Below are 27,091 nucleotides of genomic sequence, written 5' to 3' on the forward strand. Positions count from 1 at the left end.
GTGGGGGTCAGGGGTGGTGACCCCCCCAGCCAGCAATTTTTGACACCCCCTGGCGCTCTTACAGTCCTCTGGTCCATCTGCCTCCTCAGAGTTTCCAGAAACAAGACACCGCGCTGGGTGCCGAGCGTGGGAAGGTGTGAGCCCCAATTCCTGTCCTCAGGGCCCTGTCTACGGGGAGGGGGAGGCAGCCCATTCACAGGAAGGTGTCCGGGAGCCCAGACAGTGACTGGATTCAGCAGCAGTTTGAAAGCCATCTCAGAATTGGCATTTTGAGGACCCCCCCCCCGCCAAGCAATCCAGATGACTATTATTAGAAACAAGAATGAAAAAAGTTTATATACGTGACTGATAGTTTATAAACACCTTCACGTGGCATGCTTTACTTCAAACTCATGGTTCAGGGCTGAGGTCATTTCTTTCTGCCAAAACATGTCTCTTCTTCTTAAGATTCTGCGCCAGCACCTTGCCTCACCCAAGATACTGAGGCAGGAAATTTCCTTGCCCGTTGATGGCTGCAATGCTATTTATATCACCTTAGCAGGCTCGTTGGAAATCGTTGAGGTGTTTCCATCGTGAGATGCAGACTTTGCTCTGTTTTCGGGGCTCACACCTGTGTGTGTGTGTGTGTGTTGCAGGCGGGAGGGAGGTATTTTTAAGTCATTTTTCATACTGAATTCGCCAGACCCTCCAGGCGGTGGCAGTGAACCCCTGAGTCATTGTTTACTGCTGCAGCGGGGGACCGCACCCCTGGAGAGCTGTCTGCCAGGGCGGGAAGGGGTGGATAGCCTGATTGCTGAGGTGGCTCCAGGACTTGGAGGCGGTTGTCGCAGAGGGGGACCTGGTGACCCTTTTCCACTAGCCTTGTCTCTACTTGCAGGGTCCTCAGAGCAGGGAGCTCCTGTCCCCAGGTGGGGTGTCAGCAGTCACAAGGCATACCCCCCTGGCGCCCCCTGAGATCAGGGTGGGTGAGGGCTGTGGCCCTCCTTCCCTCCGTCCTGAAGCCCGGGCACCGGTCACTGCAAGTAAAGACTTCATCAGAGCCGCACTCGCACCACGAAACCCGTGAGTCCCTGAAATACAACTTTCCCCTGATTTTCCTGAATGTCCCAAACCTGAAAATGGAGGCTAATCACATCAACATTTTCTAGTGGCTTCACCGAGGCACAGTTGAAGGTTTAAAGTGTGCAGTTCGAAGAGTTACGTCCAAGGCATCCGGCTGCACAACCAGCACTCAGCTGCGGCTGAGAACAGCCCCTCCCCTACACGTTCCCTCCATCCTTCCATCCCTCCCCGCCCCCCGTCCCCGACCCCCGGTGACCTGCTTCCTGCTACAAAACGGGCGGATCTGCCTTTTCTAGAACCCACGCGCATGGAGTCACGCAGCGCACGCTCCCGGCATCCGGCCCCTTCCAACGCGTCCGTGCTGTTCTGTGTATCCGGAGTGTGTCCTCTGGATTCCCGAGCTTTATGACGATTCTGTTGCACGGAGATCACGCACTTCATCTGTTTGTTTATTCTCCCTTGATGCATATTTGTGTTGTTTCCATTTTGGGGCCATTTATTTTTACAGTAAAAGCTGCTGTGGTCACCCGCACACACGTCTTTGTGCAGCTGCGTTTTCGGTGGCTGGGTGGAGGGGTGGCGTGTGCTTAGCTACATTTTCTAGCCTCGGTAGTGACGAGGAGGCTGTGCGAAGCCACCTGTTCATTCACCAAATGTGAACGGTGACAGGTGTGGGCACAGGAAGGCCCCTCCTTAGAGGGGCCCCCAGGAGGAGTTGCGATATTGATGGGGTCTCACAGGCGTGCCTGCTCAGTGCGGGACGACCCCACCCTCCCTCCACGAGGACACTGGTGTTGGGACCTCGCCCCCCTGTGGAGAAGCCATTCCCATTTGGGAACCTGCCTAATCAGCGGGAAGCTCTTCCCTTGTTGGGCTCCATCACCTTTTCATGGCTGCGTAGTGTTCCATCATATACCTACACCACAGCCTCTTTATCCTGTCATCTGTTGGTGGACATTTAAGTGGTTTCCATGTCTTGGCTGTTGTAAACAGTGCTGCTGTGAACATTGGGGTGCAGGTGTCTTTTCAAATTAGAGTTTTCTCCAGATATATACCCAGGAGTGGGGTTGCTGGATCATATGATAACTCTATTTTTAGTTTTTTGAGGAATCCCCATACCGTTTTCATCAGTGGCTGCACCAAACTGCATTCCCACCAGCAGTGTAGGAGGGTTCCCTTCCTCCACACCACCTCCAGCATTTATCATTTGTGGACTTTTTGATGATGGCCTTTGTGACTGGTGTGAGGTGACACCTCACTGTGGTTTTAATTTGGATTTCTCTGATAATTAGCGACATTGAGCATCTTTTCATGTCCCTGTTGGCCATCTGTGTGTCCTCTTTGGAGAGATGTCTGTTTAGGTCTTCCACCCATGTTTTGATTCTTTTTGTTGTTGTTGTTACGGAGTTGTGTGAGCTCTTTGTATTTCTAGATATTAAGCCCTTCTGACGAGGGCGTCGTGTGTAAATGCGTGGCGCTGGGCCACACCCACAACAGGCCCTTGTAGTGCCCAAGACAGCCTACATTTTGGCTTAAGAGCAACATCCAACCTTGTAGTGATCTTATTGTATTTTAAAATTATTTTTTGTGATAATGTGCAATTTAACGTAAAGCCATGAAACGCCAAACCAAAGGAACAAACTAAGGTTCTGAGAGACACAGTCGAACCGCAAACACATCATGTCCTGTTTCCGCCCAGTCCCAGACCCCCCCAGGGTTCCGGACTCGCCCCTGGAAGATGCTCTCAGGACCTTGCCCGTCTGGAGCGTGCTGGTCCCTCGGCCTGGGGGACCCCATGCCATGATTTATTGTGGTGCTTTCCAAAGTCCATCTTGAATTTGGTGTCTAAATGCTTGTTCATGTTTTTACCCAAGACGTACCAGTTGCCTGTAATTTCCTGCTCTCAGTCTTGGTAGAATCTTGTTTTTCCAAAACCTCAGTTCAGTGAGCACTCATAGTGCCGGTGTGGGAGGCACTGTCCACACAAGCCAGGGTGTCTGAAATGCCAGGACACGCTCCCTGCCCTCGACAAACAAAACATCATCTTCTTTGATTGTTCATCCTACCTCGTCTTCACTCCGGAGGGTGATGGGAGCCTGAAGCATGAAGGAGCATGAAGGACCGCTTCTCTTTCCTTGTTTGGGGGGCATTGCACCTGGGTTAAAGTGCAGCTTGCTGATTTTTGTTCTCAACCAATGAAATGATGACCATGTCAGTGGGATATTGATAAAAGACCACAGGAAGGCCGTGACCAACCAGCACTGAATCACAGCCCAGAGCAGGACCAAGCCCATCTTGCCCTGTGTAGGGAAGAGCTGTCTTGTCTGCATTCTCACAGCATTTCCCTTTCCACCTGCTCCAAACTCCCTCCCCTCTTCAAACACGTGGTCCCTCTCTTAGGGGACCAGCTCTCCAGGCCTCAGTCAGTGAACCCAGCAGTGAACATTTGACCCAAATCTCTTCCCTGGGACTTGTGGACATCTGTCGGGGACAGCATGGCTCAGAGCAGCCTGGGCTGGGCTGGGGGACATGGAGGGACCACTGGTAGCCATATCTGCAGGATGGAGCAGAATGGGGTCACGGAGGGAAGGCAGAGATGAGGGTCAGTCACCCCGAGATCTGTGGAGTCCGTGACCTTCACACTATCTTCCCAACAACCCGAGTCCTGGCTTTCCTTCACTCCACAGGGATTTGTGACTTAAGACCCCAGGCGGCCTGATACACCAAACTTTCCACAGACAGGCCTCTCCTGACTCAACATGGAGCCCGAGACGGTGTCAAAATTACAGAGCCCGTCCCACAGAGCATCCTCTGTTTGAGTTCACATTTTTGTACTTGGGCCAAAACCATTTTATATTTCCTGGCTCACACCCACGGAGGCCGGCGTGTGGCGGGTCATGTAAATGCAATCATGGGGCAGGAGGCATTTAAGATTCATCCCTGTGGTGAGGTTTGAGTGTCCATTCCCTCTTAATCTCTGAATAGGGTTCCACTGTCTGTTGTACGACAGTTTGCTCATCCGTTCTTGCTTCTCCAGGTCTTGGCAACGATGAATCAAGCTGCTGTAAACATTTGCGCGCAGGTTTTGAGCGCACGTGAGTTTTCAGATCGGTGGGCAAATACCTAGGAGTGTGGTTGCTGGATCATATGGTAAGAGTCCGTTGTGCCTTGTGGAAGCTGTCAGACTGCCTTCCGATGCTGCGGCACAGTTTTGCCTTCCCACTGACCAGGAGCGAGGTTCCTGCTGCTCCACATTCTCACCAGAAATTGCTGTCGTCAGCGTTTTGGATTTGAGCCACTGGAAAGGTGTGTCCTGGTAGCTCATTGTTCATTTTCTAGTCTATGTAGGAGCAGGGCCAATGTGGAGCCTGGAAAAATTTTCCACTGGCCCAGGATTTTATATTGTTTTTAAAGATATGATTCCATCAAGGCGAAAGAACACTTTTCAATAACTCATTAAAATATTTACAGTTAAGAAAATTATAAAGAGGCAACAATCAGTTCCATTCGGAGGCAATGGCTGAGTGTGGAATTTTCAGGGTGTACCCACCACTCACAGCTGTTTGCTTGTGGGGCCGGAAGGAGGGGTGCGTGCTGGACACAGGGCCATCGTGCCCTCATTTGCGCCGGGTCTGACAGTGACCCTGACGAGCTCCCCAGGAGCCCCGCGCTGGAAGCGGAGGCATGAGCGCCTCTATTTCAGGCAAGGGCTTCCTGTTTTCCAGCGTCTCTGCCTGGCTTGGCTCCCTGCCTCCTGACTCCTGCCTCCTGCCTCCCATCCCAGCAGGGATGATCTGTTTATGCATCTGTGCTCCGCTCTCAGGGAAATGAAGGGAGACCAGACTCGGAGGGGAGCCAGCCCCTATCCGCCTCTACTTCTGTTCCCGGCTGTGATCCCAAACAGAATGTCTGGGGTCTGGGGTCAGCCCTGGAATCACACTCTGCAGCTTCACACCCACATGGCCAAACCCTGTGGAGATGCTCTGCCAACCTAGAATATCTCCCCATTCTCTGGTCGACATCATGGACCTGTCTTAAAAGCCAAGAATATTTTTCTGTTCCCAAATGACCCATTCCAGTTTTTAAAGTTCACCTAAAATGATCTGGATGATTCTTAAAATACCACGTTGTATGAAAGAAGCCAGATGTTAAAAAGTATATTGTATGATTGACTGACTGACTGATTGATTGAATTCACATATAGTTGATTTACAGTGTTGTGTTGGTTTTAGGTGTGCAGCGTAGTGATTCAGTTATACAGATACACACTACTTTTCATATTCTTTTTCACTACAAGTTATTATAAGGTATTGAATACAGTTCCCTGTGCTGTACAGTAAGGCCTTGTTGTTTATTTATATATAGTAGTTTGCATCTGCAAAGTAACAGCTCATCTTTCTTACGTATACAAGTTAGTATTTGCAAGTATGATTTTATTTATACGAAGTTCAAGAGCAGGCAAAGCTAAATTGTGGTGATGTTGAGACAGAATAGTAGTTAAATTCAGGGGGACGTTGACTGGAAGAGGTATAGGGGAGCATTCTGGATGTAGGAAGAATTCCATCTCTCTCTAGATCAGGGTGGTGACTAGAGTGCGTGTGTGTGTGTGTGTGTGTGTGTGTATGTTTGTATATGCAAAGGTCGTGGTAAAGACTGAATGTTTGTGTCCCTCCAAAACCTCTAAGTTGAAGTTCTACCCGCGGCGTAATGGTGTGAGGAAGGCCCTGAGGGTGGGGCCCTAGTGAAGGAATTAGCGCCCTTCTCAGAAGAGCCCTGAGAGCTTGCTTCCTGGGTCTCTACCCTCAACCACGGGAGGACACAACCCAAAAATGCTGTCTGGGAACCAGGACTTGAGCCCTCCCCACACACCTTCGTCTTGGACTCCCAGCCTCCAGAACTGTGAGAAACAAGCTTTTTTTTGCTTAAGCCACTCAGTCTATGGCATTTTTGTTATAGTAACCTGAACGAAGGCAATCATTGAGCTATACACTTTAAATTTTTGTACTTTATGTAAATTATATCCCAATAAGCTATAGGGGGAAAACATTTCCCTAAAACAAATGGCCTAAACTCTGAATGCTGAGTGCAAAATAGTAGATCACACCCCCCTCCAGAAGCTTTCATTTAACAGAAGCCCAGAGTGGTTCAATGACTTGCCTGCAGACACACAGCCAGTTAAGGCCAGACTCTGATACAGAGGTCACAGAACATGCTTTGACTGTGGCTTGGAATAATTTTCCTAAATAGGTAGTTTTCTTTATTTCCAAAGTGAGGATTTAAGGCATTTTGTGACTGGAAGAGGCTGACCACAGAACAGCACCGGGGGCCTGTCTACCTCATGAGATCGAGGAAGCACGTGTTGACCCCTGATCCTACAGTCTGTAGATGCCTCCTCCCCCACCAAGATTTCTGCAAGGAAGGTGTGTGTTGGGGCAGTGTGGGGACTTACTCCCCCCGCCTCGGTCCATGTCCTGAGTCCACTCAGAGGCTGGGCTGCCTGCTTGTCCGCATCCTGAGTTCCCTCCGCTCACTGTCGGTGGTGGTGGGGGGGGAGGCAGGGGCAGCTAAGGATGGTGGTAGCATCCTCTGTTCACTGATACAGCTGGCAATAGTTTTCATTTACAGTGTATACTTTGTGATTTAATTCCTGCAAAACAAACCACACACACAATCACTCCCCACCCCCAACTCACAGAAGGAAAACAGACCGGAACCAAAACTGCGGGTCTTCCCTCGGCTAGGTAAGACGCTGGGTGATTTTCATTGCCTTCTTTATAATATACATTATTTAGTTTTTATGCAATAGATTTTTTCCTAATTGACATTATTCCATGACATTATTCCAACTAGAGGAACATTTGTTCACTTTGCTTTGAAAAAGAAGGAGCATTTAGGTCCAACAGCTGGATCTCCAAGGGGGTTCAGTAAACTGTCCATGCAGCGGACATCAGGGGAGGGGAGACGTTCCTCCAAGGACTGTTACATAAGGATTCAGGGGACCCACACTAATACCTGGCTCAGGGCCCAGAACACAAAGTTTTACCGCCGCCTGTGGGCCCGTTTTCCAGGATTATAGTCATTTTCTCATATGAAGTTAAGTCTTTACAAGGAAAAATTGCATTGAGAGGACCATGAGGATGTCAAGTGATCATCTGTGTGGGCTGTTTATTTTCACACCTGAGGTGGTGATTGCTCTTTATGACATCATAATTGCTTGCTGGGGACCTGATTATCATGTCACCAGCAGAGGATTGCGCCTTCAGGCCAGGAGGCAGCAGCTGGGAAACCAGGATTCAATTTTCATGCAAATGTCGGAGTTAATAAAGGGAAAGCAGGAGAGGCTGACAATTCCACTTTCACGGTGTATCTATTCTCCTTGCCACTCGGCCCACAGTCTCCACGAGCTGCAGGCTGGCATTTCATCTCCTCCAACTTAAAACCAGCTTGCCCTCCAATCACTAATTCATCCACGGGACCCACAGGCACCACATTCTCCCTTCTGGTGAGGGGAGTGGAGGTGAGGGTGGGGGAAGGACGGGTGGGGCTAAATCTGGGTAGGGGGTGGGGGTTATGGGTGGGGTGGGTAGCGGATGGGACACAAGCTTGAGAAAGCTGGGCTCTTTCAGGCTTATCTTCAGTGTTTAAAGATAAAATGCAACCTGCTATATTTAATTTAGCTGCTGTTTTTCCTAGATAGAAGAGAGCTTTAAGGATTTCCTTGTGGAAAGCAATTTTACTAATTTTGTTTATTTTCCTTCTGTTACGAAGTGCACTATTTTTTTTCCTCCGTGGTGTTTACATGGAGTCAAAATCATCGCATATAAGGTGAAACCTCAAATAATGAAAAGGCTCAGGGTTTAGGCTGTGGATGCTGGTTAACAAAATATGCTGGTTAACTGAAGATTAAAACAGAAAGACTCTTATTTTTACCTTGATTGTTGGAAATATTTTTATAAGTGAAGGTTCTGGATAGACAAGTGATGGTTAACTGACATTTTATTATCTCTGTCCCTTAGATTAGGTCTAAGACATTGTTTTCCACTTAGAAGTTCAGACCTTAACAACTGCAGGAGAGGCACGTGGATGGTGGGTTCTCTCACTGGCGGAGGAGCTAGATCAGACGACAGTAGGGTTTGCCAGTCACCCACTTTCTGTGAGTGTAGGTTTCCTGTAATCACATTTTCTTCCCCAAACCTTTGTGCTCCTGAAGGTAATTGCCCTGTAGCCTTTCCAATACGCCTAAGTCAGCCTAGCAAACTCAAAATCTAATGGTTTAGCACTTAAAAGCTAATTTCTTGCTCCTCCAGAGTCCTTTTTTTTTTGGTCCAAAGGCAGGTGTTGTCCATGTGAGACGGAGCGGTCAAGACTTGGTCAGACTTGGAGCTCTGCCGTCTTCTCCTGGGGGCCCCCCACTGCGCCCCCCCACAACCAAAGGGGGGCCAAGAGACTGAAAAACAGCACGCAGGCTTTTCAACAACCGAGGCTGGGGAGTGAAGCACACATCACTTTTGTACCTAAATCTTTGGCCAGATCTGGACACGGGGCCCCCACCTGACTACACGGTGTGGGGAGGTGGACTTTTCCGTGTGACTGTCAGGGAGGATCTGAAAGCAGAGTTGGTGGACACGGGGTACCACCTCTTCCTTGTCAGTCTTTTTAAACGCTGGAGCAGTAAATGCCTTTTGTTGAGAAGGTCTGGGACCTTGATATATTTTTTATATATATATATATATATATATATATACACACACATACATCTTTATATATATATATTATATATAAAGATGTATAATATATTATATAATTATATAGAATAATATAGAGTATGTAATATGAAATATATATTTCGGGGTACTCCAGAAAAAAGAGGGGCTTCCACTGCAAAAGTTTTAAGAACCCTGAACTTGGCCACGCACACTCGGTTATTCACGACACACTTTGATGGACGACAGACGCTGACCAAGAGCCATTAGAGGGACGTCCAGTTACAGTGACATGAAATCGTCCACAGTTCTTCTCTGGAAAACACACTTAAAACTGGACAGAATTGTCTGCGATGTCAGTCTCAGGGTACTGAAAATCAAAGGCGACCAAAAATTTGCGAGCATTCTTGAAAGAAATGGTAGAGTTTTGGGGTAAGAGCCTGTGGCCTCATTCCCCGGGGCCGCCCCCAGCCTCTCTCGCCCGCAGCTTGGATGGCGAGGATGGTGGACTGACCAGGGTAGGGCCAGCTTCCAAGACAGCAGCTCTGAGGTCAGAATGTGCACTCTCCTGGGTCTCAGGTAAAAAAGCCCTGTGACTTTGTTCCAAGAAATTAGTGGCCTTAGGGGAGGATGAAGAAGGGTGACAGAAATTGTCTTTTTGTTTTTTAATTGCAGTCTAGTCAGTTTGCAATGTTGTGTCAATTTCTGGTGCACAGCATCATGTCTCAGTCATATGTGTACATACATATATTCCTTTCCACATTCTTTTTCAAAATAGTTCACTGCAAGATATTGAATATAGTTCCCTGTGCTCTACAGGAGAACTTTGTTATCTATTTTATATATAGTAATAAGTATCTGCAAATCTCAAACTCCCAATTTACCCCTTCCGACCCCCTTTCCCCTCTTGTGACCATACATTTGTCCTTTATGTCTGTGTGTCTGTTTCTGTTTTGTAAATAAATTCATTTGTGTCTTTTCTTTTTAAGATTCCACATACGAGTGATACCATATGAGATTTTTCTTTCTCTTTCTGACTCACTTCACTTAGAATAATGATCTCCAGGTCCATCCATGTTGCTGCAAAAGGCATTATTTTATTCTTTTTTATGGCTGAGTGGTTCCATTATATACAGGTACCACATCTTCTTTATCCATTTATCTGTCGATGGACACTTAGGTTACTTCCAAATCTTGGCTATTATAAACAGTGCTGCTATGAACACTGGGGTGCATGTATCTTTTCAAATTAGAGTTCCCTCCAGATGTATGCCCAGGAGTCAGATTGCTGGATCATGGGGTAAGTCCGTTTTTAGTTTTTTTGAGGCCTCTCCAGACTGTGCTCCATAACAGCTGCAGCAACAGAAATTGCCCTGGACCGAACTCCGTCCGCCCCCCACGCTCTCCTCCTGGCTGGGCCTCATCCCTGGGGCTTGTCCTCAAGTTTGGCAAGAATCCTGCTAAGCCAGTTTAGCAGAAATCCCCACATCTTCAATACTGAGTCCCTCAATAACTGGTCAAATTCCTCATTTTCTGCTGTCTCTCAGGTGCTATCGGATCACTCTCGCTGGCCTTCAGAAAGAATTCCATTAGGTCAGTTTAACGAGAATTGCCCCATCCTTGACGTCTCCTCTTGGTAGTTTTCCAGCCACCCAGCCAGGTAACCTGCCTCTTTGCCGTAAGTCTCCGCCTGTCCTTGCTGTATTCGGAGCGGCGTCCAGCTCTATAAGAAGGATTCCTTTCCCCTATTGCAATATTTCCTGAGTAACGTCTATTTTTACCTCTTTGACTTCTGTCCAGCTCTGGTTTCTTTAACACAGGAAAACCTGCAGCTTTTGTAGCCTGAGATGGAAGACCCAGTTAGGGCAAGGAGCAGACCAGCTAGAAATGTAACAAGGACATTCCAGAAACGGGAGAGATAGAGAACGAGCCGTCTGCCTGTCCCTGGGCGGCTGGAAAACTCCTCAGCGTGGAAAAGACCCAAGAGCGCCTGACAAACAGTGAGACCTGAGACGTAGCGGGGAGGTGAGACGCGCTGTCCAGCACACACAGGTCCCTCAGCAGACGCGGGACCTAAGCACCGGGTGGCCACGGGGCACTGCGGATGCAGGAGGGGCCTGCAGGGAAGCCAGCAAAATAACACAAGAACAAAAAGCTTAGCAGGGACGTCGACTGTCCACCACGGGGGAGACGGAGTCCGAGGGGTAAGTCCAGGCGACGAAGAAATGAGAAACTCAATCTAAAGAAATACAGAACAGAATCCAGGATTGCTATGCTATGTTGTCCGAAAAAGGTCGTTTCAGTTTAAAATCTTACTGGACTGCAAAGAAAACAGGAGGGGTGACATACTCAGAAAAAAAAAAAAAAGCAACAGAAACTGAATCAACCCAAATTCTGTATTTAGTGAAAACTTCAAAGTACCGATTACAAATGTGTTCAAAGGACTAAAGGAAAATCTAACAATGTCTCAACAAGTAGAGAGTCTCAATACTGAAACAGAAACAATTTTAAAAAATTAAAAATCAGTTATAAAGTCGAAAATAACAAAATGAAAAAAAATCGCCAGATGGGCCTAACAGCGGATTTTACAGGGCAGAGAGGGAAATCCGCGAATTCAGAGATTGACCAAAACACGCTGCCCACCAGAAAGTAACACAGCCCTGTGCACTGACTCGCCTTCAGTCAAAGAAGCAGCAGCTCCACCCATATACAGACAACTCAGTTTCCACAAAGGTGCAAAGACAATTCAGTGAAGAAAGAACAGTCATTTAAACCAACAGCACTGGAACCAGCGAATATTCACATGCGAAAAATTACACTTGGATTTATAACTTGCACCACCTACAAAAATCAGCCCCAAATGAACCACAGCCTTAAATGTATGACAATAAAACTTCAGGAAGGAAGTAGAAAAGAAAGCCATCATGCCTTTGGGCTAGGCAGAGATTTGTTAGTTACAGCACCGAAAAAAGTGATGCATAAAAGAAAATAATTCACCTTTGCTCTTTACATGACATGGTTAATAGAATAAAAAGACAAGTCCAGGCTGGGGGAAAACATTTGCCAGTTATGTCAGAATAAAGATCGGATAACTCAACAATAAGAAAACAAACAAGACAGTTTTTAAAAATGAGCAGATTTGAACAGATATTTTACCAAAGAGGAGACCTGGATGTCAAACAAGCACAGAAAAAGACAATTGACATCACTCGTGTTTAAGGAAACGCAAATTAAAGCCACAGCGAGATATCACAACACACCTATTTTTACAGTGTCTAAAATCAAAAAAGACGAGCCTTACCAAGTACCAGCGAGGATGTGGAGGAACTGGAACTCTCCCTCCTTGGCGGTGGGACCGCGAAACGGTACAAGTACTTTGAAAAAGAGTCTGGCTAATTCTTAGGAAGTTAAACATACCCTTAGCATGCGACCCCGCCTTCCCGCGGCAGGCCCTTCCCCAAGAGAAAAGCAGACACGGGTCCAGACGACATGCACACAGATGTTTCCAGCAGCTTTATTTGTAACAGTCAAAATTGAAGCAACTCAAATACCCACCAGCAGGTAGCGGGACACATTTTGCTCCGTCCGCACAATGGAACTCTCTTCTGCAAAGAACAGGAATGGGTTGTGGAAACATGACACAATGAGGGTGAACTGCAAAATACACATTGGCTGAAGTAAGTCAGATGGAAAGGCATCCATGCCATGTGAGTCTAGAAAATGCCACTTGTGGTTAGGGACCAAAAGTGGGTGAGTGGTTACCTGGAGGTGGGGGGAGAGATATGAGGGGGCAGGAGGGGTCTGTTCATTGTCGTGAGTTGGCGATGGTCTCAAAGTAGACGTATGTCAAAATGATCGAATTGTGCACTTAAATATGTGCCACTTTGGCACATCAATTATACCTCAACAGAGCTGTTAAAAAAGCAGCTAGGTCTTCATTGGAGAATTGCTTGTTTAGGTCTTTTTGGATTGAGTTGTTTGTTTTTGTTTTGTATAGGTTTACTTAGGTCCCATTTGTTAACATCAGAAATGCACACATTGTCAACTGACTATACTTCAATTAAAAAAAAAAGGAACTAGGTCAGGGGAAGTCTGCAATCTGCCCAGAATCTGCATTTCCACCAACTGAAAGCCGGGCTCCCCACCCCCCGGCCCCGCCGACCTCACACCCTCAGGCTCCTCCCAGCCTGGCTGCTCGCTCTCTGCCCGATCACTGGGTCCAGACGCAGTATGTGCATTCTTCACACAACTGTTCAAAGCTATCAGGCATGTTTCCACGTTAGGAACTTTTTGTTAGCTGTCCCATCTGTCTGCAGCATTTGTTCCCTTGAATATCTATGGTGCAAGGTCCTTGCTTTAAGCCTTGGCTAAAACGTCACCTTCTCAATGAGACCCACCTGGACCACGTGACTCAAATTACACATCCAACCACCACTGCCCACAACACTCAGGCTTTTTCCCATTCTTTTTTTTTTTTTCATAGCACTTACCACTTTCTGAAGAAATAGGGGATTTACCTACTTTTATGTTGATGATTTACTGTTTGTCTCACCTCCACCCCTCATTGGCATATAAGCATCCGACCCTGCGTGTGTTCTGTTGTGCCTGCTCCATGCCAGCTGAAGGCCACGTGGGTTCTTATGGCGACCATCACTCATCACAGCAACTGTCTCGTAGTCTTTTAGATGGGCCCACCGCGATTAGTTAGCTAGTATCCTGCGGCGGACAGTTGGTAGTTCATCATTTCTGTTGGTTAGTATAAATGCTGCAAACACTCATGTGTGTCTTCCTGTGTGTGAACATACACAGATGCTATGCATCTCCTAGGAAATCCATCTACACGTACGGAAGACAGTATTTTTACAGAATTACAGAAATCATGAGATGTGTGTATACACGTCTTTATTTGTCTAGCCATCGGGCTGGAATTTCTAGCAGGAGCTCCTTGCCATGCACAAAGCTTCCGCTCAACATGATGAGGTACTGCGGATTTGTGCCCCAACGAGGGTGCGCGATTTAAATTCCCACCAGGGTCCGTGCTGACACCCAGCCCGGCCGACTGACTGTCTGCTGGGTATGAAACGGGATCAAAATTGGATTCTAACCTGCATTTCCTCTTCCCTGACAGGACGACCGTCTTTCACGGGGGACCATTCATGTCTCGCCTTATCTTTTGTTCTTAGTACATTGAGTGTATTTCTCTTTTCTTTTTTTAAGTTCCTATGGTCAAGAATGGGTTGGATTTTTTTTCTCCCAGTTCATGACTTGCCTTTATAGTCTCTGTATTGTGTCTTTTGTGAAATAGAAATTCTTTTTCTTAACGGAGTTGCATGGGTCTTTTATTTCCTTCAGGATTTACACTTCTTACACATTTTTTTTCCACTTCAAGTTCATAAAAACGTTATTTAAGGCATCCTCTAAAACCTTAGCTTTCCACATCTATGTCTTTATTTTGGCTGGGATTATGTCTCCTGCTATAAGAAAGAGGGTCAGGGACCCGTGGCAGTGGGCTGGGGGTCTCTCTTCCTCGCTCATCTGAGATGCCCCCTCCCCTTTCTCTGCAGACCACCGCATAGCCCCTACTTCTGGACCCAATGTCTGCGTAACGAGGTCTCGCTGCTCCTCCCTGGCCTCTCCGTTTTAGATGCCTCCTATCAACTTCCTCTGTAACCCGGACTCAGATTCTGGCTGTGATGTGCACCCTCTGCTCCGTCTCCGAGGACTTGGGATCATGTGGACATTTTCGCCCCTTTTCTAGGGGTGGGAATTCCTAATTGTTGATGGTTAGCTCTTCTTGTATATCCTAGAATTTTCTTATCTCCTCTCTCTATTCTAGAAGATTTTCTCAAAACTCCTGCCTGACCCCTCTAATAAGTCTATTAATAAGGGCCCTTTATTTTCAATTTCCAGGAGCCGCTTTGTTTCCTCACTGTTCCTGTTCTCCAGTGTCCAGTTCTTGTCGTGGTCACACTGCATCCCAGTCAGAGGTACGGGCTGGGGGCTGATAAAGTGATCCAGCTGGGGGACCCGGGGAATTCAGGGGAATAAACAGCCCAGAGCCACTCTGGCCCATAAAATATAATGTGACCCAATTATGTCATTTTACGTTTTCTAATAGACACAGTTTAAAAAGAGAAAGGTTGGCATCAATTCAATAATGCATTTTCTGTAAACCAATATAACCAACACATGTGTTTCAACACACGGATATAAAAACTTATCAATGAGATATTTCACACTTTGTGGTGTGTCTTCCCCATTTGGTATGTGTTTGACACTTAAGCACATTCAGACATTTCAAGTCCTCAAGAGCTATGGTGCTGGCTGTGCTGGACAGTGCGGGTCCATGGGAGCTGGACAGAGCCTGCAGGCTCGTTTCAAAGCCACGCTGAGTCCCCCAGGAACGTTCTCCAGTCTTTCTGGAACCTTCCCCCTGCACTCTGGCCGCCCTCCCGGCCCCTGGCGCCGTCCCAGGTCCCTGTCAGCAGGGCCTTGCTAGCCCCCACCCTCTTCTGAATTAGTCTCCCTCTTGGACATCACCCCCTCTTGGACATCATTTGTGGTCCTGCATCTGCGCTGGGTTTAAACCCTTTGAAAGCGCTGGTTCTCCAGGGCTCACCCTGTCTGTCCACCAGGTCTGGTTCTCTGACTGTCACCCTTGGGCTGCATGTAAGACCCAGCTTGGCCACAACAACCAGCCTTGATACCCGGGCTGTGCCCCGCCGTTCACTCTCGCAATCTGGCTGGAGATGCTACACCCGAAGGTTTCAGGAAAGGCTGGAAGGGGTTCATGCCTGATACCCCGAGTCCCAGACACGGCAGGCAACCTGTTTATGCTCTAACTCCGGGTGGGGTGTGACTGACTTCAGAACCCTGGTGGCCTTGGGGCTGCTTGGTGGAGATAAGGCAGAGCCAGGAGGAACGCAGCAGGGCCAGCAGGGGGCAGAAGTGGAGCCCCGGTGCGGCCAGAGGAGTGGACTGAGGCCCAGGGAGGAAGGAGGCCCAGGAGGCCCCGCCCACCCGAGCCCTGAGGGATGGGGCCGGCAGGTGTGCCTGCTGACTCAGCCCTGCGCCCAGGCTGCCCTCCCGATGACTTAGAGCTCACACAATAGCCCCATTGTGTCACTGCCTTTAGCTGCAGCTTCAGTTGCTACCCAGGGACTCAGCCCAGGGACCTCCAGGGACAGAGAGGAACAGTCATGAGAGAGGTCTTTGTGTTAAGACTGTCCTGCAGGAAGGAGCCGGGGTCACGGAGAGCGCGGCTGGCCCCCGAGAGAGGGGGGCCGGTTTCACAACTTGCGTGGACGGCTGGCCTGTGCGGGTGTGGCACGGCTGTGCATTTCAATGGCTTTTCAGACAAAGGACCTTGAAAGTCTGAAGCCTCAGAGAGGTCAGCAAGGTCTCAGCATTCTGTGATGGTTTTTAACCAAGTGAAGGATTTGAACGCATTTCTGTTTTTGCATTGTCATCACATGCAATGACGTGCTTGAGACTCTCAACAAAACTCAGGGGCAGCTTAGAGCAGAGAGGCAAGTTTAAACCCATTTTTTAAAATTTATTGTTTTTTTAATTGAAGTACAGTTGATTTACAATGTTGTGTTAGTTTCTGTTGTGCAGCAGAGTGATTCAGTTATACGTATGTATACACATCCCTTTTCATATTAAACCCGTTTCTGCAGAGGTGACATTTCTGGACACAACTACTCGCACTACTGGACCATGGGTGTCCTGTCACTACACCCTGTGTATCTAACTTCTTCTAGTGGGGGCGCTGGGGATTGAACCCAGGACCTCGTGCATGCCGAGTGCACGCTCCACCACTGAGCTGCACCCCAGCCCTATACTCTGTTCCGACACAACACAGGAGGCACGGGCGTGTCCCTGTGGCACGGGACACCCATTCACCTCTGTGATGAATGAACATCTATTCGGACGTCCACATTCTGGTCGGGCAAATATGTTCATTGGTTTCATTACTTCAACAGCACCTGGGGCAGGTGTTAGAGCGGAAATGATATAAATTACACTCGTCACATACTAACAGACGAATCTTCCTGGACTCCAGTGAGAAAGTGGCCAAAACCAGACCTGTATTTATTGAAAAGCAGTATTTTAAAATAATGCTTCCAAGCTTTTTCATTCTTTCACTCTGAACTTTGGTCTTAAATTATTCTGGCGTTCTGCCACTAGGCAGGAGAGAGGGTAGAAAAGTAAATTGTAAATCAGTTAGTATGCAGAAGCCGAAGACAAAACTGTACTGGCGCCAAAAATGCTTCGTTTGGAAATGTCAGAGTTTGAAGAGACATAAAGGTTCTAATTATGATTCAAGACTTTAATTTGTGATGCGCTTTGGGAGAGAAGATGGACACGTTCACCCCCTAGAAACAGGATGGGATGGCATTTGGAATAGCCACTGTGAAGAGCTGGGTGGCTAAACACTGTAATTCACAGGCTGTTTACAGAAAATGAAGGCACATCTAATGCAAACAATTGCAGAGTTGCACAATTACAAAAACTCTGACCTTTATTGTCCTCTGCTGTCTGTGCAAAGACGCAAAGGAACAGCAAAACGAGATCCGTCCGGGAAATCTCTGGATGGGCAGGAAGGTGATGGCAGAAGGGTCACCTGGACAGAGCATTGCTGGGGCAGACTCCAAATCACACAGGGACCCTGTCTTCACATCCCTCTGCATCCCCCACTCTATCAACGGGTTCCTACTGGGACCATCAGTCCACACGCCACCGGTCCACCTGGTGCCGGGACGTCCTAGCGTGCAGAACCTTCATGAACACTGGTCTTGATCTACCCCACGGTGGTTTGAGAGAAGATTAAAAATAATTGTCAATTACAACTACAAGTCTTAAAGAAGTTCCCGAAGCCAAAGTGTGTTTGTAGTGTGCCCTTTAATTACTTCTCCCTTAATTGCTGGATGTAACTCAGGGATTCAGCTGTCCAGGAGCTCACAGTCTGGAGGGATCCTTGCACAAGGTCAACATGGAACACACAGCAGGGAGATCTGAGAGTCGGGAGGAAGTGTGAGTCCCGGGACAAGGTCCAGAATCTACGTGTTCTGTCTAAGGTCACGACCTGCCTCACTCCCCTGCAGGTCTATTATGTACCTGGGTGCCCCCAACCTCAGGTACCAGACACCAAACTTCTCTTTTATCATCAGACTTCTTCTTTATATCAAAAGCAACAACTAAAGATAAATGAACTCAACTGATGAAGTGCAGACTCTCACAAAACACCTTATTTCTCCTGGGAGCCTCCAGAGGCCAGGGTCAGAGGGCGTGGCCCTGAAGCCAGGCCTCTGGGTTGGCCACCTGCTCCGAGATGCACCAGCCACGTGCCCCCATGCGTTTACTGGGTGCCTCTCCTCCGCCATCTGTGTGACAGGGACAAGAGCAGGACCCAGCTCAGGGACTTGTGACGAGAACACTGTGTCCGGCTGGAGGAATGCTGTGATTGGCCCGCGGGGCCACCAGCGTCGTGCTCTGCGGCATTGTATCCCGGTGCTGGGCACGCGCGGTGCTCGGTGAGCGGTAAACACTTCCTGGGCGTGTGGAAGGCAGGCAGGAGCAGAGAGAGGAGGGAAGGCCAGCTGACAACCATTTGGGGAAATGATTTTTAAAGGATAATTTCCAAAGAGTAAAGTTAAGACCAAGCTTGAGATTCTGGTTTCTCTTGGAGTTGCACTAATTAACATTTATTATTTCAAGGTACAAAAATGCAGTGGTAGAAAAAGAAAACACACAAGGAATTTGTTAAAACTCCCCTCAAAAAATGCAACCCCCTCCCTCCCTTAGGCACTGAGTCTTCGGGACAAGCTGTACTAACTCCTCTCCCATCACTGAGTCAGAGCTTCGCCAGAGATGAACACACACAGCATCTTGTCTTAATACTTTTTTTTATTACAATATCCAAAAAACTGAGTATGCAAGTTTAGGGGGTCTTAAGACCCCTTCCTCAATTGTAGGAATGCGCCATCTCAAGACTGTGTATTTAAACTATAAAGGAGTTCAAATGTAAAGAAGAAAGAAAATGCGTTTTCTTCATAAACATTCTGTGTCTTACTACCCATCACATATTCTTTTGTAAACCCTGAAAAATTTCCCTGTAAAGCAAATAATATATATTTTTATATATATATATATAGTGTGTGTGTGTGTGTGTGTGTGCACGAAGTGTTGGTCGCTCCCCTTCCCCAAAGATCAGCTGTTTTCCTTAATCATCTGTATTAGTGTCAACAAATGGCTACAGATACGTATCACTTTGAGAATTAAATACATAGTTGTGAAATCGAAACAGAGCCGCAGGGCTGGAGGAAAAAGCACTGGCAGACGGCACACCTGGGGGCACATTTCCAAAGCCTCTGTCTCTCCAAGTCTCCGGCCCCTCTCCTGCAGACCGACCTTCAAGGACATCTTTTCTTTATTGCAAGCACAGCCCCAAAGGCACTGGACAGCATCCTCCCTCCTGTCTCACCCGGCGGTTCCGGTATTGCCACGAGCACACGGCCCCGACCCCCACGCCCGGAGAGTCTGGGGCCGTGTATGCGCCAAGGACGTGGGCCCGGGGCTGCCAGGACCAGGGCCAGGACCCTTGCCGGTGCCGCCCAGAGCCCCGGCACCACTCTCGAAGGTGCTGTAGTTCACTGAATTAACGGCAGCTTCGGTGCATTCAAACCGCGCCTGGTGTCTCCTTTACGAGGGGTCTGTTGGCCTGAGCGGTTTGAACAGACTAAGGCTGTTTCCCAAGGAGAAGGAATAAAGTGGACACACTCGCCCCTCTTCCACCGCCCCGTCTCCTAAACTGGCCGGCGGGGCCTGGGATGGCGAGGGGGCGGGCGGAAAGGAGCACCGGGCGGAGGGAGCAGTACCATGGACAGGGCCCGGGCTGCAGGTCACCCGCGAGGGCACGCAGGCCACGGAGGTCACTGCAGGGCTCTGACGAGGTAGAGCTTCTCCCCGTGCTCGCTGGTGAAGATGGGGGCCTTTTTGTAGTGTTCCACCAGCTCGTCCATGCTGTGAAACCGCCGCTGCCCGATGCAGTAGACATTGTCCACCAGCTGCACCTTGAAGTGTTTGTTCTTCCCTGATGCTTTGAGAGACACGGAGAAGTCACTGGGCTGCGGAGGGAAAGGGAACAGGGGTTACGACTGGACACGCGGCGCCTGCTGTCCAGGGCGACCCGGGGGCAGCCCGAGATGCAGATGCTCTGGAGCGAAGGACACTGGAATTTGGTTAGGACGGTTCTGGTGCTAAACGCATTTTAGTCACGTGAAGATGGGGAGACTCATTATGGAAGGCACGGCAACCGTGTTAACCTGAGTTTTTCTTTTCTTTAGCTGTTTCTGGAATTTTTAAAAAGTGGTCTGCATACAGGCAGCAGCTAGAAATCCCACTTCCTCTGACTTCTACCGCTATTCGAAGTTCAGCCAACAGCGTGGTCCTGGCAAAAAATACACAGACTCACGGAGGACAGAGAGCCCAGAAATAAACCCACGCACTCATGGTCAATTAATCTACCACAAAGGAGGCAAACTATATGACAGAAAAGACAGTCTCTTCAATAAGTGGTGCTGGGAAAGCTGGACAGCTACATGTGAAAGGCTGAAATTAAAACATTCTCTAACACCATGTACAAAAATAGACTCACACGGTAAAGACCAAAACGTTAAGACCCCAAATCATACAACTCCTAGGAAAACAGACCGGACACTCTTTGACATGAATCACAGTGATGCTGCTTTGGATCTGTCTTCTAAAACACAGGAAAGAAAAGCAAAGATAAACAAAAGGGAGCTAATTAAACTTAAAAAGCTTTTGCACAGCAAAGGAAACCATTGGCAGAACCAAAAAACAACCTACTGAAGGGGAGAAAACATTTGCAAATGGTAAAACCAGTCAGGGTCAGTATCCACCATGTATAACCAGCTCATACAATCCAACCTCAAGAAAACAAACAACCTGATTTAAAAATAGGCAGGAAAACTGAGCAGACATTCCAAAGATGGAAATGCAAATAGCCAACAGGCACCTGAAAAGATGGTCAACATCGCCAGTCATCGGGAAAATGCAGATCGAAGCCCCAAGGTGTCACCTCACACCCGCCAGAAGCCATCGTCAAGAACACAACACATGTGGGAGTCTGACCTTTGAAGAGTGTGACTCGCTGTCCTGTACACCTGTAACTTATTTTCAAAAAAATTTTTTAATCTAAAAAGATTTCTAATTCTAAGCTATTTCCAAATAAATATTTTAAGAGCGGTGGAGAATTCTGGTTGCATTTTAACATGGCTCATAATATCCCCGAGGGAGCGTATTGTGCTTCATGCGCAGGTTTTACTGCGAAACGTTTAGATCTGTGATTATGTCGGCACCTTACTCATATCTGAAGATATTTTAGAAAGATGGTATTTTTGTTAAAATTGGTCTTTTATTTCATTTATTGAAAAATACGTAGGGTGAGATATTGAATAAGAAATGTTCTTTGGGGGAAAAAGGTATTGATTAGTTCAACATGCAATTATTAGACACGGACCAGGCAGCAGACAGGCCACGCCCTGGGGAGCGTGAACTCGGGACATAGCTCTGCACTAGCTTCTGTGCCCGTGGAAGTGACTGTTGCGGGGGGAGGGATGCAGATGAATAAGGAAACGGCATATGGTCAGCTGCAAACTGTGCTGAGTTCTCGGAAGACAGGAGAGAGTGCTGGGGTAGGGCAGGTCATTTAAATGTGCGGGGGTGGCCAGGGGTGGCCTCTGCAGAAGTGGGGGCTGGGCCCCAGCAATGCAGGGGCGGCAGGGCTAGCGCTGGGGAGGTGGGACGTCGGCAAATGCAGGGAGGGAGGGTCCTGCCTCTTCTGAGGCACTAAGTGGCTGGCTCAGCTGAGAGGCAGTTGGAGGGACACCTCAGAATAAAACCCAGCCGCCCACCACGGCCCACCAGGGCTGGGTCAGCAGCCCCCACCTACAGAGCCTATCTATGAGACGAAAGGCTGCCCCACCCCCAGGCCCATTTTCACTCTGCTTCCTATTTTTGAGTCATCCTTTGTCCCCGCCTTCAGTCAACCCTTCCTGTAAGTCTCCGCTCAGAGGCTCACTGCCCTGAAGACGCCTCCCCACTCCATATCCAGGTGAGCTCTGCCCCGCCTTGGCTTTCTGCAGAGCAGACAGCGCCATCACATGTGAGGCCAGGCAGGGCCACGCCCAATCCCCTGCTGGGTCCACGGGGAGCCCTGGTGGTGGGAGCCGGGTCACCCAGCGCTTAACTGAATTCCTACAACAGCCTTTTCCCAAGCCTAGGAAGTCACTGCTGCGAGGTCCAGCAGCCCGGCCCGCTTTCCCAGCCCCCCATCGGGACAAACAAGTGTTCCTGTCCTTGTCTTTGACCTGGACTTTGCAAGTGTCTGATTAAAAGTGTACAAATCTTGCAAAACCAGAGACAACTCTGTAGAAACCAGTGACAGCTCAGGGAGATGGGGCTCAGAGACAGTCCTGGCCTGGGAAGGATGGCAGGGCCCCCACCAGCCACAGCTGTCAGCAGAGAAGAATCAGAGACAGATGTCTTTACAGTTCACACTTACGTGTCCCTCTGCCCGAAACGGACCAAATGAAAACAAACCTTTGAGGGAAAAGCGTCCCCTTACCTCCACACTAAACCCGGGGCTGGCTGCCTCGGAGGAAACCTGGGAAATGCTGGCGAGACGAAACTTTAGGAAGAGACTGGAAGGTTTATCTCTGATTTTGCCATGAGCTACATGGCATTTTCAGAATCACAGCCATTAGAGGGTCGGAGGCCAGCATGGGGTGGGGAGGGGGACACAGAAAGTAAAAATGATTTCCCCAGCTAGGTCTCTCAGAAATGAATCAGCACAGGGTGAAGATCTTCTGAGCCGGCCCAGGAGGGTGGGGGGACAGGGTGGCAGGGGCCAGAACAGAGACGTATCACCAGGAACCCTGATGTCACAATGACTCTGTCACCCCAGCCCCACCCACAGAACATTCTGCACAGCACAGAAGGACATTCCAAGCAGTCACCTGCACAATTCTCAGCCACTTCTGTTTTCCCAGGACCGAACCAGATGCATGCAAGCCAGCCTCACATCCCAACCCAAGGCAGGTGCTGTGGACGGTCCTGAAAACAGAACCGACTAGAGCAGGTGCTGCCGGACAGGTGGTCTGCACATGCGCGAGGCTGGGGCATCAGCACCACCTCCCCAGCCACATGGCCATCAGTCCTGGAAGGTCAGGGGACACACCCGTCACCGCGCACCTGGGTCCAACGGCACATCCATCCTCCGCTCAGGTCTCCCTGAAGCCGTGTTTACTCTCAGGCTTCTACTAATTCTTATAAGCACACACATTCTGTGCTGCCAGCCTTGAGATGCAGACAGAGGGCAATCTCAGTGTTACAGTTCAGCGCCGGACAGGCTCTGTGCTGGTTTTATGGACACGTTAATCAGTTCACAGGTAAAGCAGCGCTGCGTGGAGGGAGGATGTGAGTGACAGCCAGCGTGGGACAGACCTTTTAACTGAGCCCCTGATCCACACAGGGCTTTCTGAACAGGGAAGTCTGCTTTTCACCTAAGCTCCTTCATTTAACATCTTGGCGTCACGGGTCATCTGTATACATGTGTTATCTTCAGGGAATTCTCACCTCAGCGTGAGTACACTTTCCAATCTGTACCCTCAAGTGCACTGTTAACACGTTGCCACGAAATAATTCTCAATGGAGCCTGTAGATGAACTGGACCAGTGGGTCTCAAATTGTGCTCCCAAGACCAGCAACATCACTTGACCTCTTCTAAGCACGTGGCTAAGAAGACATACTGGGGAGGGAGGGACTTGCTCCCAGGCACTGCTGAGTCTTTAATAACCTTAAAACTTCCACTTATCATTCACTTTGGACTTAAGAGCAAGCTGAGAATAGAAATGCCTTTCGTGTGGTTCACCGAGCCTCCCAGGTGGACCCTGGATCGATTGCTGGTCATGCAGGTCTTCAAGCACCAATAATTTATGCATATATTTAACACTCTCTCTGCCCTCAAAGAGAGGTCACCTTGTTGGTTTCCTATCAAAGGCTGTATCATTCTTTCCTTCTTGTCTAGTAAATGGGTGTTTTTCTCTCCGTTTTGCTTCTTTAAGGAAGGTAGTCTTTTGTCCGGAGAAGTATTTCCTTTGCCAAAAAAACTTAGAGACAATGGGCTAAAGGCAGACTGTACCCCACTGATGAATATTTTCTGCTCTTATCTCAGAAAAGCGGCCTTTCAGTTTTCTCACTGCTGGGTCCCCCTCCCCACTTATCCAATACAGCCCGCTTTGCATCAAAATGGACTCACTGCCTATATGCAGGCCCCTCGCTGCCAACAGCTACTCTTTGTTTTTATACCAGTTTAGCTTTTGACTGGCGTTTTCGTACTCCTCTAAGTGTATCTGTGAAACAGTCACTCCCTAGGCTTAAAGCCAGTCCCTATGCGACACGATCAAATATTCTTGTTCCCCTTAGCCTTTGAAATAAACTTGCTTAAGTAAACAAAGAGAAATCAGTTGTCAGCCTCGGGACAGCCTGCGAAGTACCCCCTGCCGCATCTCCAAACGAGAGCGTTTACTGTCCACTAGGTGTGTGTGTGTTCTCTCTCCCCGCCTCCCAAAATGCATCTCCTGAAGTTAACGTAAATGCCTCAGAGGGCAGACTTTCAGAACACTGTTCCTGTCTTTCTCTGTCTTTTTGCCAAGTCATGCCTGGTGTGACTGAGCAACAATAAATAATCTTATATATATGTATACACACACACACACACACACACATCAGTTGACTGCTAGTGGTATAAGTGCAAACAGTGAGTCAATTTTGATTAAAAGAAGGCAACGCTGGACAACTAGGGAGGGTGAACTCCTGGAATGAGGGAACCGCTTTCTGATTCTGTGTTAGGACCTTGTGCTGCTTCTGCGGGGACCCTGAGACCATCCATGGGAACCACTTAGTAACAGGGCTGCAGGAAATACCCTCAAAGAGGCAAGAAGTGCAGCTGAGATTAAAAGGTTCTGTGCTGATGCAAATCAAAACCACAGTGAGATACCACTTGGGATGGTGGTTACGAAAAACAGAAAAACGAAAAACCCCACAAAAAAACAAAACAACAACTGCTGGTGAGGATGTGTAAAAACTGGAACCCTTGTGCACAGCTGGTGGAAGACAAAACGGTGCAGCTGCAGATGGCGGTTCCTGAAAAAATTAAACACTGACCCACCATTCGTTCCAGCCAACCCTACTGAGTATGCACCTTAAAGAGCAGATGTCTGCACGCCCATGTTCAAAACAGCCAAAGGGTGGAAGCAACCCAAGCGTCCTTCGACAGATGAATGGATAAACAAACCATGGTCCATCCACACTACGGAGTACCATCCAGCTTTAAAAAAAGGAAGGGAATTCTGACACCTGCTACCACACGGATGAACCGTGAGGACATTACGCTGAGTGGAATGAGACAGACACAAAAGCACACACATGTGTGATTCTACTCATATGAGGTACTTAGTCAAATTCAAAGAGACAGTGAGTAGCAAGTCTCCTGGGGCTGGGGGGGGGGGGGAGTTCCCCTTTAGTGAGTCCAGGGTCCCAGTTAGGGAAAAGGAAGCGCTGCGGAGGAGGAGGGTGGTAATGACTGCACAATGACCTACACGTCTGCACTTACACTGAAAAATGATGAACATGTTACATTGTACGTTATTTATATTCTGCCACAATAAGAAACATAAATAAGAAGTTCAGGGGCTACTCCAAAAAGGTCTGTGCAAGTCTGGTGGATGCACTATGATCTTGACAGAGGGAACCGAAGCATCAGGCTGGGTGGTGGGTGAGGACACGTGCTCTTCCTGCCTGGGAAGCTGCCTGCAGGGGTCACACTGCAGGGAGGACTTCACCACGCTGCTCCCCGCCTTCCGAGCTGTGTGGGCACGGCCCCCGCTCTGCTGGGACACGGGATGCCCACCAGCTCCTATCGGAAACACACTGCAAACTCAGAGGGTTTGTTACCAAGCTCTAAACAGCTACAGAGTAAACCAGCAAACACTTTCAGGAGATGCGTTCCACCCAACAGAACCTAAGAGTCTACATAAAATTCAACCCTATGATGGTTATAATTTTCACCCTGAAGCCCGTTTATGTCTCTCGGAAATGTAGTCTTAAGCAGAAATGGAGTTCCACTCACTGCTGGAAATATGAATAAAACCAGTAAGATGGCAAAATAGGGACCAGAGGTTTTCCAAGTGTGGTCCTTAGATCATCATGAGCCACATCTCCAAAGAATGTGCTAGAAATGCACATTCTTGGGCATTTCGCGGGTCGCTGGGGCCGAGCAGTCTCTATTTGACCAAGTCCTCGAGGAAATTCTGATACATCCTCAGTTTGAGCATCACTGCTCTAGGGAGATGGAGTGATGAAAACGCCTGAAAAACATCGAGTTTTGTTTAAAAGCTACAATTTCTGTAGAAAATGCAATTTGAAAAACATAGGAAGGAACTATTCTAATGCAGCTCACACGGCTCACAGAAGCCCAGCACCTGGGTATTCCCCACGGCAGCACCGCCATCTAACCACATCCACAGAATACGTCTCAACAAATACGTAAGGATTTATAACGAGCATCAAAGGCAGGTAGGAATTTTGAATTCACTAGGTTTGACGAGCCAAGGATTAGCAGATGGAGGTATGATAATTTAACACAGCGACTAAGAACTGAAACTGTTTCATCCTGAGCTGCTAAAGAGGAATGACAATTACAGATTACGGGGGGGGGGGGGGGGCGGGCAGGTGGATGAAGGAAGAACAAACAGTGGGTGGTGAGATTCAGGACAGGAAAGAGAGGACCTTCTGGTTCATTCATTCATTCATCGGTAAAGCACGTCCAACAGACACCTGTGAAACCCCCAGACGTCACTGACACTGGGTATTACAGGATGTAATGATGCTGTTTGTTTTTTCTGAAATATGCATATCACCCTCCCCTTCCCCCCTAAAAATGCACAGCTTTCCCAGGACTCAGAGTTGGGTATATGTTTTACTTTTCAAAACAGAAAAAAAAAATTAAATATTTTTAAAAGCAAAATATCATCAGGCAAGACTCTAGCTTATTTATATTGGAGCCACTCAGGATATTTTAAAATAATGGACATCTCGAAGACGTGCTCTAAAAAGGAAGCGTACGGAGGGCGCACAGGTCCTGCGGGGACCTCAACCAAAGGCGAGCCCTGGGCCCAAAGACCCCGAGAAAGGGAAAGGAACTTGAACGAGGTCCTGCGGGAACACTGACCCAGGCCCTG

At 48.3% G+C, this 27,091-nt stretch overlaps 1 protein-coding gene and 2 long non-coding RNA genes across 3 annotated transcripts in view; 1 reads left to right on the plus strand and 2 right to left on the minus strand.

Moving 5' to 3' along the window:
* Nucleotides 1-6,293: 6,293 nt before the first annotated feature.
* LOC140690132 (uncharacterized) lies at nucleotides 6,294-7,203 on the minus strand. Its single transcript, XR_012065316.1, has 2 exons — nucleotides 7,075-7,203; nucleotides 6,294-6,709 (listed from the first exon to the last, which is right to left on the minus strand). It is a non-coding gene; the product is annotated as an uncharacterized lncRNA (long non-coding RNA).
* A 117-nt stretch (nucleotides 7,204-7,320) lies between these two features.
* On the plus strand, nucleotides 7,321-21,035 carry LOC140689969 (uncharacterized). The gene is made up of 4 exons (XR_012065114.1): nucleotides 7,321-7,579; nucleotides 14,330-14,548; nucleotides 14,676-14,752; nucleotides 20,114-21,035. It is a non-coding gene; the product is annotated as an uncharacterized lncRNA (long non-coding RNA).
* Nucleotides 18,655-27,091, minus strand: part of NCK2 (NCK adaptor protein 2) — a 70,357-nt gene continuing 61,920 nt past the window's right edge. The window contains exon 5 of the mRNA XM_072951221.1: nucleotides 18,655-19,894. Within this exon, the coding sequence (XP_072807322.1) occupies nucleotides 19,700-19,894 (195 nt within the window). The 3' untranslated portion in view covers nucleotides 18,655-19,699. The remainder of the gene's footprint in view (nucleotides 19,895-27,091) is intronic.

The sequence above is a fragment of the Vicugna pacos genome, chromosome 28, assembly GCF_048564905.1.
Source record: "Vicugna pacos chromosome 28, VicPac4, whole genome shotgun sequence".
Taxonomy (NCBI): Eukaryota; Metazoa; Chordata; class Mammalia; order Artiodactyla; family Camelidae; genus Vicugna; species Vicugna pacos.